The sequence below is a fragment of the Epargyreus clarus genome, unplaced genomic scaffold (genome assembly GCF_041222505.1).
Source record: "Epargyreus clarus isolate Ecla_fem2 unplaced genomic scaffold, WU_Ecla_fem_2.2 ptg000026l, whole genome shotgun sequence".
Classification (NCBI taxonomy): domain Eukaryota; kingdom Metazoa; phylum Arthropoda; class Insecta; order Lepidoptera; family Hesperiidae; genus Epargyreus; species Epargyreus clarus.
In genome coordinates this window covers 2,088,072-2,102,919 of record NW_027332233.1, presented here as the reverse complement: position 1 = coordinate 2,102,919, position 14,848 = coordinate 2,088,072, and the positions used below count along the sequence as shown (strand labels likewise).

Below are 14,848 nucleotides of genomic sequence, written 5' to 3'. Positions count from 1 at the left end.
TCATATATCCTACCTACCTCTATTATCCTAACAATTGACGTTAATCGAAATGCTAGCTATTAGTGCCATCACCTCACTCGTGATACCTAGTACTAAAACTCCCACTTCAATAAGCTGAAGGCCCAGGACCCCAGTAAATAGTTAAACAGTTTTACTTTTTATAAAAGTAGATAGTAGTCATAGATTAGTAATGATAGTAGTCCTGAAGTTGCGCTGGGCCTGAATATTAATATTAATTAACGTTTACTAAAGAAAAGGTGAATTAACGAGACACAGACATTTGTAGTATTTTATGCTGATACATTTATTTTAACAGGACCAATAACTTAAAACCAGTCTTGTGTCGGCTCTATTTTTTACCTATGTGTATAATGATACCTAGAGACTATTGGACAAATGTATTTAAAAATAGGTAAAGTTATAATAGTGCCATCTAGCGCCGCAATATAAATTAATTCGAAAAGTCACTACTTAGGTTATCATTGCACTGCAAATCCAAGTAGTTCGATCAAATCACCAATAGATGTCACTACGACCAACCGATATAATTAATGAAATGTGCGAAAGGGACACATATATAACTTTTCGTACGAAATGAGCGAGATGTACAAACACACCACTACAAGCGTACCGTGCACACAACGATAATTTATATGACAGTACCGACACATACAAGAAAAGAGAAGTTGTAAAACAACAACTCACAGTTCGCTGCTTGTGCTTACTTTTCTATCAGATGTAAAATGGACGGGCGGTCGTGTCGCTGCGCGCTCGCGATCTCCGCGTGTTCGTTGTAAAATCGATGTTTATTTTGACGTGAATATACGAATATTGTTTACGCGATTGTTCGACTTCTTCGGTGTTCGGTTGCCGAAGGAGATTGTGTTGTGGTTGTGTTTTTGTTTGACGCTAGCGTTCACTTCACTTGCAGTGATTTTGCTGATAGCTCACTCACCGGTGGGTGCGCGCGTGATAAACTACGTGTTCGGTTAAAAAAAGGCGAATAGTCGTCTAGTGTGGGTGTTTTACAGTACCACCATGCTGTGCACGGTGACATAGTGAACGCTGAATTGACCCTGACCTCTGACAACATGTCTGGGCGATCGGATTGCAGGAAATTTGCACCAAACATCTTCAACAAGAGCAAGTGCACTAATTGCTTCCGACAGAAGGAGGAGCATAGTGCCGAAGCATTGGAGTCGAATCGGGTATGTATACTCGAAAATATTTTAATTCGGCAAGGCATCATTAACCCGATCATACCTACAAACTCTAATCAACAACACGAACGGGATTCATGTGTAGGTGTATTCTATAACATGTGCATGTGTGCGTGGGTTGACCACTCTTGTGTCTTTAGTTGTTGATCTAACGGACTGCTGACTGTAGTGCGTTAAAAAACTGTAAGAACACTGTGGGTATTTCGAAATACTTAAGGTTCTACTAAAATCAGCTTTTATAAACTGTATAAAGTAAGATGTAACTTATGTCCGGAGTAGACATCGAAAATAAAAAAAAATACGGGGAATAGGAAAATAACAAGTAAATCCAAAGACCTATTTTAACTTCTCATATAAATGCATGCGTACAGAAACACTTTTATTATTTCTTACATAATAGGGATTTTATATGAGTAGGTATAGCAAAAGTATAACGGCAAATTCCTTATCAGCTTTGCAAAAAATCTTTCATATCCGTATCTTGTAACTCGAAATCATTTACATTAATTAATCTATACAAGGTAATTATATTAATGATGTCATTACTTAATAATAAATCGCTAATAAAAATAATCCTTAATTTGATACCTTATTAGAAATTGGTACCTATTTTTAATCTAACAATATCCTTATCTGATCTCAATGAAGAATCAGCTAATCCAGGTACACAATGTAATGCCTGTTATTTCGAGTTGAAATTTAAAAAATCTTTCGAAGCCAAAATGTGGTAATTTACCGTTTTTTTAATGTCTACAGACATCATTCTATTTTCAATGGAAATTTTACAATTAAAACATTTTTACTCTGTGGTGAAATTATTTCAGCCATGGCGCAATATTTGGTTGTTTTCTTATCAAACGGAAAACTAACAGTTAATGTGGAAGGAATGCCTCGAACCATAATTTATTTTAATACCTCACTAAGGTCGACAAGTTACTTAATAACATTAATCAATTTCAGTGGGTTATTACTATTGATAATTCAATCTTTAAGGTACATTTGCAATGTATATTTCATTGTCAATCTAGTTTTAAATGGTGGAACAAATAACAAAACGTACTTACCAGTTATGGCTTACGTTAATCTTACAGATCTATCGTTTGTATTTTTTTTTTAGATTCTAAATTCTGGACAGTCACATACAGTATCTATAATTATTTTAAAAAGGAACAGAGCAATAATAACTAATAAGACCGTCTAGGCATCCATATTTTTAATGAATTAAATTTGTATACATTGGTTATCCATACAGCCTTATGTGAAGTAAAGAGCATAAATTAGGTATATTGTTCTTATTAGTGATCGAAGGTATATTACTAAAAATCTATGATAAAGGTGTTAAATATTTAAAGCTCAAATCAACTCTTCAATAATATTATAACAATAAAAAGAGAAAAAAACTACAAAAATAAATAAAAAATAATATAAAAATAAATTCACTAAATAAACCAAATTCATATATGTATCTTCAAAATATCAACAATGTAATCGTGGCACGGAACGGTGTGACAGTTTGTCTTGGCGCCAATTTTGCATTCCATGTTTAAAAGTCTCGGTGGGTTAAGTATCTCATATTTTACGAGACATTGCTGTTGCACAATGGTTAGCCAATGCTGCAAATAATTCGGTGGCTGCAAAATAATAGGTCCGACAGTATTTTACTATTCCTTGTTTGTTGCACCCCCAACGACATGCGACAAAAGATATGCAATCAGGTATACGCCGTATGCACGAAAATTGACGATAAATACTATTCGGGAAAGTTGATTTCACAAACGATTATGGCATCATATGTAATATTATCTATGAATTACGTTTTTTTGCAATCCAAATCAACTGGTTGTATTGATATAGGTTTCTAGTTAAGTACAAGCATAGATTAGTAGTTACAAGTAAAATTTTCAGAAAGTATAATTTTGTAAGTAAAATTTCACTTAAGTAAACCAACTTAAACTATAAAAGTAAGAAATCATTACAAAAGTTTTTTCCCTTACGAAATATATCCTAAAATTTATAATCCAATCCAACTGGGATTGGATTATAAATTCTATTCGATTCGCTTTACTTCGCTCAGTAATGTGACTGAGGAATAAAATATCATTGAACTTCATAATACTTTAAGCCAATATAATAATCTCACTGTCGAAACTAGAGTATGAAAATTCCTTAATTCACATTCCTTGCGTTTCATAACCGACAAGTTGTTCGATTGTATCACTGTATAAATAAATATTGTAAACTGTTGTTGTTAACTCCGTCAAATTGCCTTATTAACAATTTACAAGGTAACTCGGACTTTGATAACTTTTGTGCTCTTTAATAAGTTATAAATTACTGTTAAATTACGTATTACTTTATTCTATGATTAAGGCTTTCTATTCCATGCTTTCTCAGTTTGCAAATTCAATGTGCACCTAAATTAACTGGAAAAAATGTAACTACTCAAAATTAATAATATATTTTTATCTATGGAAGCATAAAACGAATTTGCTACCTATGAAATATTCAATTACTGCCGCTCTTCTATTGGAGGATGGCTCTGGCAAATGGTTAAATTTGGCTTTGAAATATACCAAAGTTATTTAGAAACATTGGAGAATTACTATTTCAAAATACTTACTTTTTATATTTCTTACACACCTTTACTGTAAAGAGTTGTTGATGATAATACAGCGTTGAAATTATTGGATTGTAATTCGTTGAATTTCGTAATTACACTGAACAGATTGTTATTCTAATCAACAAATGATGGATCAAAAAAATAAGACGACTATAAAAAGACACTGTAGGTGTGTTACGAACTGGAATGGACGTAGGTGCAAAATTTATCATCCATGCAACTCATGCAAACGACTTATAACATGTTCCTATGATTGATTCATTTGCATAAATGTAACGAACAGGATATGGACAGGATTTATGCGCCGGAGTCACCATTTTGCCGCGTTTACAGTAATCTATTTTGATTCCTGTCGGCCCGTCGCATTTCGGTTTATTTATGTATGGTGTTGACTGACTGAAACATTGGACGGTTAGAAGGGAGAACGGTTCAACTTGTTTCAATAACACCTGATGTTTTGTTTGTGCTGTATATATCGCAGAATATAGTCGTCGTAACTATGAACCTAGAAGGCATAAACTTTATATAGCTTTAGGCTAACAAAGCAAATAAAATCGGTTTAAAAGTATAGGTATTAAGTATTTTTATAGTTTGAATTAAATGTAAAAATGAAATTAGGCTAGATTAGTAATATATATATATATATATATATATATATATATATAAGATATCGTATTGTATTTAACTCTTAACGTCTCTTTCAATACTAAAATAAACACAACAAGAAGAAAAATAAACGGAAATCTTGACGACTTCCATTAATTCAATTTGCATAACGTCCAGTCAATAAAAACCTTAAGATTCCAAGTTCAAACTGATTAACCGCTCGTAGAGGTCACTTAACGCATCATTCCGATCCCGTTGCCCGAGCAGGATGCGCGGAGCAACATAGTCCTGCTCTATGGTATTTGTGTCTATGGCGAACCAAACATGGCTTTTATGTCTTCGTCGCTAGCACGATAAAGGGACCGTCGATCCCTACGCGTGCGTAAATTTGGATCGCAAATAGAACGTCTGACTAATCGTGCTTGTTCTGCAAAGAATTATGCTACATTTACGTTCTTCCCTTTAAAAACGTTTCCGTCCGTCGAATTGGAATATTCATTATCTATATTGTATTATTAATATGGGACGGAATCGACCATAAATTTCTCTTAAAATGTGGCGAGATAGACAAGTTTGGTGATTTTTGGATTATAGTAAAGTCCTTATGTAACAAGTAATTTACAAAATTGCTTGTTTTGATAAAACGAGAACTTATGTCAAATACAATTTACATTACACAGTTTTCGAAGAAAATTTCTCGTAAATCTGGCCAGAAGTTAATGGTCATAACACTCATAACCAGAATAGAATATTATTCAATAGAAATTGCAGTGCCAAGACCCATTTCGTCTGGGCATACACTAACTTGTTACCATGTAGTAGGTAGTTAGCACTTTCATAAAGTACAGAAGACATCAGCTGCCGATCATGCCTTTTGTACGTTTTGAGTAACAAACCGCATTTATACAATATGTTTAATTTTGACGAAGAATAAAGGCCTAGGAGAAAAACCTGGGAGTGCTAAAGGCCCGTGTAAATGAACTTAAGACACGAGCCAGTTAAATGGCCGCCATATTTTTTTTCCAATAACGCACCTTGATCGATATAAATGGACATGTTCACATCTGGCATAAACTATTCAAAAGGTTGTTGTTTGACCGATACTTTGTAGCGAGATTTTAGGAGAGCGAGGACACATACAGAATACACACATGACCGTGTGGCTGTCAACTCAGAGGCTTTCTTCGGAAACATCTATCTAGATCTGTTTTGTTAGTACATTGACAACTTCTTATTCTACAAGCATGCTCAATAAGTCAATACATTGAATCTCAAACCTCAAAGACAATACATGTGTACCTATCTCTAAGCCACATGTTTAACGTTACATTTTGTCAATCGGTCATTGATACCTGAATTTAGTTAGAAAGTGGTAGAACCCTTTGTGGTTCGACTCCGGCGGCACCATCGTCACACCTATTTCTACCTAATAACAGCAGTGTTAAGCGCTGCTGTGTTCCGGTTTGAAGGGTGTGGTAAGGGAGACAGACTTTTCCGAGGCGTTCCAGCTTAGTCCTCAGGGGTAGCGGCGCATCTGTGGCTGACCTCAGGAATATCTAATCCTATCTGGGGTTGATTACAGATGTCCATGGGCGGCAGTAGCCACTTACCATCAGGTGGACTGCATGCTCGCCTACTACTCTTATATTATAAAAAAAAAGTGTAATTTCATAGAAGTGTACTAACTGAAGCTATACTTTAAAATATCTTATCGTCTATTATTCGCAGTGTGACAAGCTGGTCACACACATCTGTCGGTATACGTCGAAAAAAGAATAATATAATTATTTACATAATCAAGTGTATTGGAACTAGTTATTACGTTAGTTGCATTATGATTATAAAATTATGTAATCTCGCTGATAAGATAACGTTCGGATTTCAAAACAATGTTCGCACACATGTTTATACTTTGTTTCACTACAGGAAAAAATATTAATTACGACCATAGTACCTACTCTGACTAGTATTTGTATGGTATATGTGCAAGATGAGGAAATAACTTTCTCCCAAGGAAGTACTGGCATGAAATTTTACTAAATTAATAGAAAAAACATTTTAAAACTCTTCTGGTATTGCTAATGTCAACGATAGCTCTAAAAGGTGGCCTGAAAAAATGTGAAATAAAACACTATGATCACAGAAGTGGATGGTATTGGTAAACAGACGTTTTCAAGTCTTAAGGAAAATATGTTTATTAGGTTCTTATTACAAATATCAACAGACGTAATTAGTCATACCGGATGATAAAATGTAAGTACAAGCACCATGTTGTTTACTTAGTCACACCGAATATCGCAGAACCTGTTAAACTAGTATTAAATTTGGTAAATTATTTTTATCATATTCAAATGTGTTCGTATATTTTTAAAAACAATATTTGTACGAAGTCGATATTTTTACTTTTTGATTCCAGTTGCAATACATAAAATATGCCGCATGAATCAACTGAATTGTCGCGTAACCTGAAAGTACATGTGTATTCAGGTTTTCACCATGAATTTTTCAATATTTTGACTTCACTGTCTTAACGATAAATGATCGTAAATTAAGTAAAGTTTTCTTTTTTATTGTGACACGAACGTTTCATGCTTAAAATTGTGTGTATAAATTACCATTTAGCGCCTAATTCTGATGAACTTCATTCAGTCGATTTTAATGGAATGACGCTTATTTTAGAAGAAATTAGAGAAAGGGACAACGATATGCGTTCATACGGCGTGCAAGTGAGTCGGATATGCGAATCACCTGTCAAAGTGATCGAGCTCGTAATCAGATAATAAGTCTGCAGACGCGACGGAGTCGTTGGTCCAAACAAATACAACTCACTTACGCAGGTGTCACACCTGTTAAAACAATATGGACACGATAAGTAACCTCGTTGGGGCCCATACTTGTGTTTATATAAAGTTACAAAGTCATAAATAAATATGGAGCACATCTACCATTATCAGTTTTGGGGTTGTGATCTGCGTAACTCTTCCTTATGCTCCCAAATTTCCATGAAAAGTGTCAGAATTTTTCGGACTCCGTGGCACAAGAGCCACGCCTACTTTTGCTTTATTAATAACAGTGTTAACCTACTACGCTACTATGCCAAAGACACTTGCACGAGGATTTCCATTAAACCCGCTGTTCCATTTGTAGATATTGTACCAGCTGGAACGGACGCCTGTTTCCTACGTCTATAGAAACATATCTTCCTTAACTATGAACGTCTGTCTCTACAGCCTGTGACATTTTGAGCACATAACTGAAGGTTTCCTCGTAGGCATACGGCTCGTGTAAAAGCTAATTTGACCTACAAGAGCTCTAACTAGAAATGTAATTCCCATTTGCGTCTAACTGCGAATTTAGGGCGAAGCATGATTTGCGTTTCATCTGACGTGCTTTAAATGTTCATAAATCATAATGTTGCTATGTAAATGACTTGATTTACATTCGATGAGATTATGTCTTAAGCGCCTATTTACGATGCAATTATTATTATTAATGAAGTAATTAGTAATTTTGCCGAATATTTTACTTTTAAAATTCATAGCGTCCTATAGGTATAGACATGATTCACGGATATCGTAAATAGAAAGATAAATAGAAAATTTACTTGACATAAGAAGTATATTTTAGGTTTGTCTACTCTACATCTTAAACCATATTTTAAACTACCGTGCGAGTCTATCGTGCTTAAAATCTTTGATCAAACTGCAAGACATATTTTAATATCGTCATGATTCTGAATTTAATTCCTTAGTTCAATCTAAACATCCACAAGACAGACTGGGAACATTTCTTCACTGACACGGGCACTCAGCAATATAGTAATACATATACCCACACAATATGCATAATATGTTGCATCCACTGCTACGATAAAAGAGTTTCGTTAAAAGAAAAAATAAAACCACTTTTAAAAGAGGTCGAAACCAATCTGCTCTGTATCGTGTTTTATCGTAGCGATATTTTACTTTCGTTCGACAAAACTTCGCGACGCCTATATTCACTGCTGTCTGACCGGGTTGTTGTAATGTAAATATTTTGCGTAATGTACCCGTATATCATATTGTTTATTCACAAATATACTGGATGGTTATGATCTTCCTAGATATACGAGTGTTACTTTTGCGAGAAATGTAGTATACGATTAAGATGTGTGGTATTTGTTTGCGCTTCTCTGCGTGAAACGTGGTTTAATTTTTTTGAGTATTGTGTGAATTTAAAAGAGTTGTGAATAAATTTTGAGGCTGTAGTAATTTCTACTTTTGTAGCTTGTAATGTTTGTCTTTACAAATCTATGAGAACTTTATAGTGAACTTTTAGTTATTTTTGTCTCACGATTTCTTACGAAGTTTTCTAACGCGCAAATAACCAGCATAAAATAGAGGCCTATGATTTGAACCCAGGACAGCCAGCATGAGAAATTAAAATACTTACCACTAGATTAACATTGCGTACTGTAGTATAAATACATTGATTATGTATGCGTGTAGTATAAATACAAAAAGTCCAACTTCCTGTGCGATAAATTATCTTCGATAAAGATCAGATATTTTTGACACTAACTAGCAGAACCCGTTACTGGGACAAAAATATTGCATAATTTAATAAAATCGTGTACACAGAGTCGCATTATTCAAAAATTAATTATCATAGTGGTTTGTGATTTTATTATCACTAAGGCTAAATGAAGGGTTCAAAGCAGGCATACTGAAGTCAAAACATTGCTTTTATGTTCAATGCGGTTTAGCAGACGAGATATAAGTTAATGGCCAACTGCTGCTAAGAACTCTATAAGGTTTAAGGGCTACAAAGCTTTCAAAAGGGATACCCATGGTTTAAAATGACCTCTGAATAAAATGGAAGCACGCACGAAATTTAGTCACTACCTGTCACCCTTTCTGCCATCAATGCTCAAAGTTGTTTAACCTTATATGTGGCCGGATCGGTTAAGATCTACACAAGCGGAGAGGGTATACAAATGTGTGTATTTATATTAATGGGTTCTAAATGTAAATATACCATCTCCTTTACTTAAACAGTGCTATTCAAGAATGTCAAGACAATTTACCACAAAACAGCTCGATTTGGTATAACGTGACAAGATGTCAAAGCCAAGGCTAGATCTAAAGACTGTTAAGTACCTACGATTCTTCAGCACTTCCTCTTGTAATCTGAACCTTAACTGTTTGTAATACAGCGTAACCGTGTCCGCTATTTATAATAATACGGAAACGTCGGAGCCTCAAATGGTTCGGTTCGGGCAATTATCTTGACAAATGCTCCACTAACGAAGCAAGCTGACATGCGCCATGTTGGATGCGTGTGCGCAAGGTGACGCGGCGAATAGGAAGCTTAACGATCGATACAATGAATGCTTGCGTCTCAACTAAATGGATACTAATTTTTTCTCGGTTACGGAGAAAGTGCGCGTTAAACAAACTTCCACGGGCCATTGTTGGTCGTTTGCAGAAAATTTGCACGTCATTCTTCCGGCTGTTTAATCACCTATAACATGCATTTATAATGGAAGGTCGAAGTTCATTAACCTAAACTTTTAATTTAATTGAGCACACATAGTTTATTTTGTCTCGTAGCGCGCTAGAGTCAAAAGGATTCCTTTACCGCTAACGTCTTTCCCTAGTACCTATAGGAATCCATTGATCTTTTATAGTGACCTTTTAATGCAATGAAATTATTTAGATTATATTTAGATTAATAAAAAGGTTTTTCGTGATATTAGCACAATAAAATTAATGTTTATACTATTTTTTTGCAATGTTGAAGGTTGTAAACCTCACGGTCTCTTCATTAGCTATGTCCTAGATTTGGCAATACCCTTTTGATTTTGCTTAATGCTCAAAGTAATATACCCAGACTCTTAAACTGTTAGAGCATGATCTTGCGTGTGTATTTGTGTAATAAAGTTTTATGCACTGTAGTCGTTATACTCGTATGAATTAGCCAGTATGTTCTCGTTAATGGACTTAAAACCTATCAACCTTCTGACATAAGCACCATTTAAATGTTAACTTCCTACACGGCCTAAGGTCGAAGAGAAAATTAGTTTTCCCGCTTTCGCGTCACAGGTTTGTGGGTCACACACACGTGTGTTTGTTTAACAAAAATCAACTTTGCCGAAACAGGTTTGAGATGTTTTCGTTACGGTGGCATGGCGCCGGACCAACCACACTTTTGCGGTTAATGCGTAAGCGCAGAACGCACCAACACTCGTTTAGTGCTTTGACACACATTTCATAGTGTACGACTGTCGCTAAACTCGGTTTAACTGGTTATTTAACACGTTCACTGCGGTTCACCCACAATCGGCCCGACGCGGTGCCAAACCAATATGCGCACAGGAAAAATAGGTCTTTCTCGCTAGTGCGAAACCTGTTTCTTGGGTATTTTTACGGCAGGCCTTTTTCGACCTCCGCCGCATAGAACGTAAAAAAAGTTATCTCAGTGCGGGGGCAGGCCTGTTTTGGTGGATGACCGCTCGCGACCTGTTGCCGCACTGTGCAGATGCGTACGCGTTGACCCGCTAGTAGTGTTGTGCTAGCTTCGAGAGGAGGACGCGCTCGCGCTACTCGGTTTCCTGCAAGCTTCGTTACAATGGCGCATTGTAAAAACAAAATAGTACTAGAAAATGATAGTGATAACGAAGAAGAATACGGTGGTTCATATTTCGAAATCCCTAAGAAAAATCTTTGTAATTATATAAAATTTTGGTCTACCTTTATAATTACTATTTTTGACTTATGTGTAACACATTAAAAAGGCTCGGCTTGTGTTTATTAAAATTTAATAAAATTAATGACTCGATATTTTCTTTTCTTTTACTATCCCATCACTACAGAAATTACACTCTAGTGCGGTATCGGGCCTTATCGACCAGACATTTTTGATTGCTAATTTCTAATTTTCTATTTGGAGGAGCCAGGGGCGGGACTAATGTATAGGCAAGTGATTCATGAGGATTTTAAAAGTATAAAAATTTATAATGTAAAATGCGCCTTGACTAAGATAATAGGGCTTCAATACCACCCAGAGGTGTCGGGTCGAAAAGGCCTGCCACGCACAATAAGAAAGTCAAGTGGATGCATTTTTGGACTGCCGTCGCACTAGCTGAAAGTTACTGTTTTTTTTTACGCAGCGAACGTGTTAACATTTAAAATGCACTGTGGGTACGGCATAGTTGACCTTTCCTGTCATCGTTTTTATGTGACGCCGAAAATAGACTTGTCGGTTTCAAAAGTGGAACGCGTTCACACCTTAAAAGTTTTTCTGACCCTATACAGTTCGGTCAATTAAAATTCAAACAATTCGAACGCACCCGCTAATTCATGCTGTCCAAACTGCTCTAAATGGCGTCATAAATCCGTCGGGCAAACAGCTAGGATTTACACAATGTAAATATTTATACTACACTCGAAATCCCGTGGCCGCCAAGCTGTGTAATCTCGGATCGCGGCGCTCAAAAGTTTTTATTGAGGCTGCTTGCCACGGCGCACCAAAATGCAGAGCGGCGATAGTAAATGTTGGAAAAAATGGCCGTCACGATAAAGGTAGCTCGCACCATCCTGTAATGGTAGGTTAGCTGCGGCGGAACTCCCGTTGGGTTTTGCTGTCATCTTTTCTAACTTGTCCGTCTCCGGTTGCAGGGAGAGGGGATCAGATTAGAGTGGCGGGTCAACTTGTAGTGTAGCATAAAAAGGAGTGCGTGAGGAATGCGCGGCGCGACCGCCAGGTGCAACGGCCGCGCGCCCCGCCCCCGGCCGGCATTTTTGTGTACGCCTAATGTGAGATTAGACGGAAAATCGGATTTATCGCCAATTAACTCGAAACGGGACATCGAGATTCGACGTTCCGCGTAAATCTGTGTTAACCGTTAGCAACAATCTTCCGTTTCCTTGAATAATATCCTGCCAATCCGGTACTTTATCTGCGAGTGTCGCAAACCCAAGGCGATTGTTGAAGCTTAAGGCGTATTGACAAGAAGCGATTAAACCGACTGAAATTGGAGGTTACGTTTAAACAATAAAATAGGATAGCGATAAGTTGTACCGATCGACAGTTAAGATTAACTTATAAATTGTATCAACGTTGACTCGGAGCTGGCACGTAGCTCCATTCATGAGCGAAATTTACACCACGCTATCTGACTCCGAATGGTATCTTGGGACCGTTAAGAACACAATGGGTTGCCAACACTAAACAATATTATGTGGGTCGCGGGCGACGGAACGAGACACCGGACCTCGCGGACAATTAAACTCGACACCATGTCCGTAGCCATAAGGTATGGTGGTTAAATGGAACTGTAATTATGTCATCCGTTATGGAAGATTAAACGGAAAAATGTATCGACGTTGAAAATATAGTGTGAAGTGTTTTAAGTCATATTGGAAACGTTCAATTCGTTTTAAAGATTTAAAACATCAAAAGTGAAATAAATATTAAAATAAAAGTAAACAAAAGACTGGCGACGGAATAAGTAAACATCTAAAAATGGACATGTACAAATTCATAGGTTCTTTAAAATAATAAAGTAATGCACATAACATTAACTTTTTTTTAGCATTTAATACGAAAATAATAACTACATACGTATGGTACCGTGATGAAGGAAGATTACCAGCTCTATAAATTACTGATGATGAAATAATTACCGTCTAATGATATCGTTCCGAGAACATGTAAGTGGATACTAAATCATAAACGTAAGAATAATTTGAAGGCAGTATTTATGAAAATACGTGTTTATTTAAACTAAAAATTTCTGTTTACTATCTATTTGCATTCAGTCTACCTTATGATAAGTGACCTCTGGACAATCTGGACATCAATCTGATAGGATATGGAGACCTATCTCAAGTCATTCGTTGCTACTCCTTAGTCCTAAGTTGGAATGCCTCGTATCTTTGAAGGGTGTGTGTACAAACCAGACCACAATAGCTCTTCATACTAATGATATTCCAGGGCAGAATAAAGTTTCCTTGATTCCCCCGGACTCGAATACGGAGGAATGTTTTTAAGATTTACTATATTTAGGTTGTTCAAATCATCATCGTTGATTTGCATTTGGGTTTGTGCGAGTAGGTCTCCTTCACCTTTAATGCAATTCCAATACAAGAAACATTTCCAAAGTTTGCGCAAACGTTTTGTACGCCGATACTGTTCTTTCGTTAGAATTAGATCAGTGGTATAATTGCGTATTACGCTATGAGGGTTGAACTACGGTGGTTATTTAATTGATTTCTTTAGGTTGACAATTGCTTATAACGCTCTGATAATATAGGATGATGATATAAGAAAAAATCGTATCTAGGAAGAATTTCTGTCTGGGCTGCAGCCATATTTGTCCATAGTGGATTTATGTTAATTGGTGGATGGTCATTTAAATACTGTTTTCTTTGATAACAAGTTGTTATTCTGGTATACTTACTTACTCCGGTGGCTCGTTATTCTGGTATAGTAAAATAAAAGTATTATGTGAGGTCGCCCATAATTTTCGCTACTACCCTTAAAAACTTAAAAATACAAGCCGCAACTGGAAGTACGTAACCATTCTACAGACTATAACATATAGTGTTTAACGCTATAAACATAAAGTGTAAATATGTACGGTAGTGGTGTCGCAGTCCAACCACAGATAGCTCTACCACCTTTAAACCGCGCGCCAGTTTGCTGTTTTCAATGAATATGAAAGATATATTAAGGTTTTCCCATACTTCTCTAGCATCCTTAGTCTTTCGTGCGAATTACATGTACCACTGACATAAGTACTAATTGAAAATAAAACGAAACAGCGTTAAATCTAACTACGTTAGTTAGTAGCGGCTTCACTCCCATTCGTCACTATCAACGTCTCGTAAGACGGCTGGTAACTCGATGCCATTGTGTTGCCACATTGAGTTATCTAAGTAGGTTGCGACGGAAACGTGTTATTCAACACTTGTTTGTGGTTTCGATTGATATTTTTAGGGCTTCGGTACTCTATGTTTACGAGTCATTCCGCGTTAACATGGATCGCGTTGCGTCATGTGGAATTATTGCGAATAGGTAATCTTGGTGTATAAGACTTGCTGGTACTCGCGCCAATACTGTTATTGACAGTTACTGTTGATATCGACTGCAGTTGATATCGACTGGTAAGTATTAGTTATTCCTAATGTAATGTAATTTAGTTAGTGATTAATTAGTAGTAAAAAGTTTTTCATTTTACCGCGGTTGATGTATTTGAAGGAGGTAGATCTTCTAGGGTGTCCCGAAAAACCTACATACTAAGGAAAGGGAACACCTTAAAATCATGAATTTCATTTCACATAAACCGTACTACTTAAAACACAGCAATGCTAAACGGCTACTACACAAAATAAAAATAGTTTTTGGCGGTTGTGCACAT

General features: G+C 36.3%; 1 protein-coding gene across 5 annotated transcripts in view; it reads left to right on the top strand.

The window, feature by feature from the left end:
• The first annotated feature begins 712 nt into the window (after window positions 1–712).
• osp (myosin phosphatase Rho interacting protein outspread) overlaps window positions 713–14,848 on the top strand; it is a 310,065-nt gene continuing 295,929 nt past the window's right edge. For 3 of the 5 annotated variants that reach the window (XM_073087443.1, XM_073087441.1, XM_073087440.1), the window contains exon 1: window positions 713–1,208. In XM_073087443.1, coding sequence (XP_072943544.1) covers window positions 1,092–1,208 — 117 coding nt within the window. In that variant the 5' untranslated portion in view covers window positions 713–1,091. The remainder of the gene's footprint in view (window positions 1,209–14,848) is intronic. The other 2 variants (XM_073087444.1, XM_073087442.1) reach the window with 1 other exon arrangement.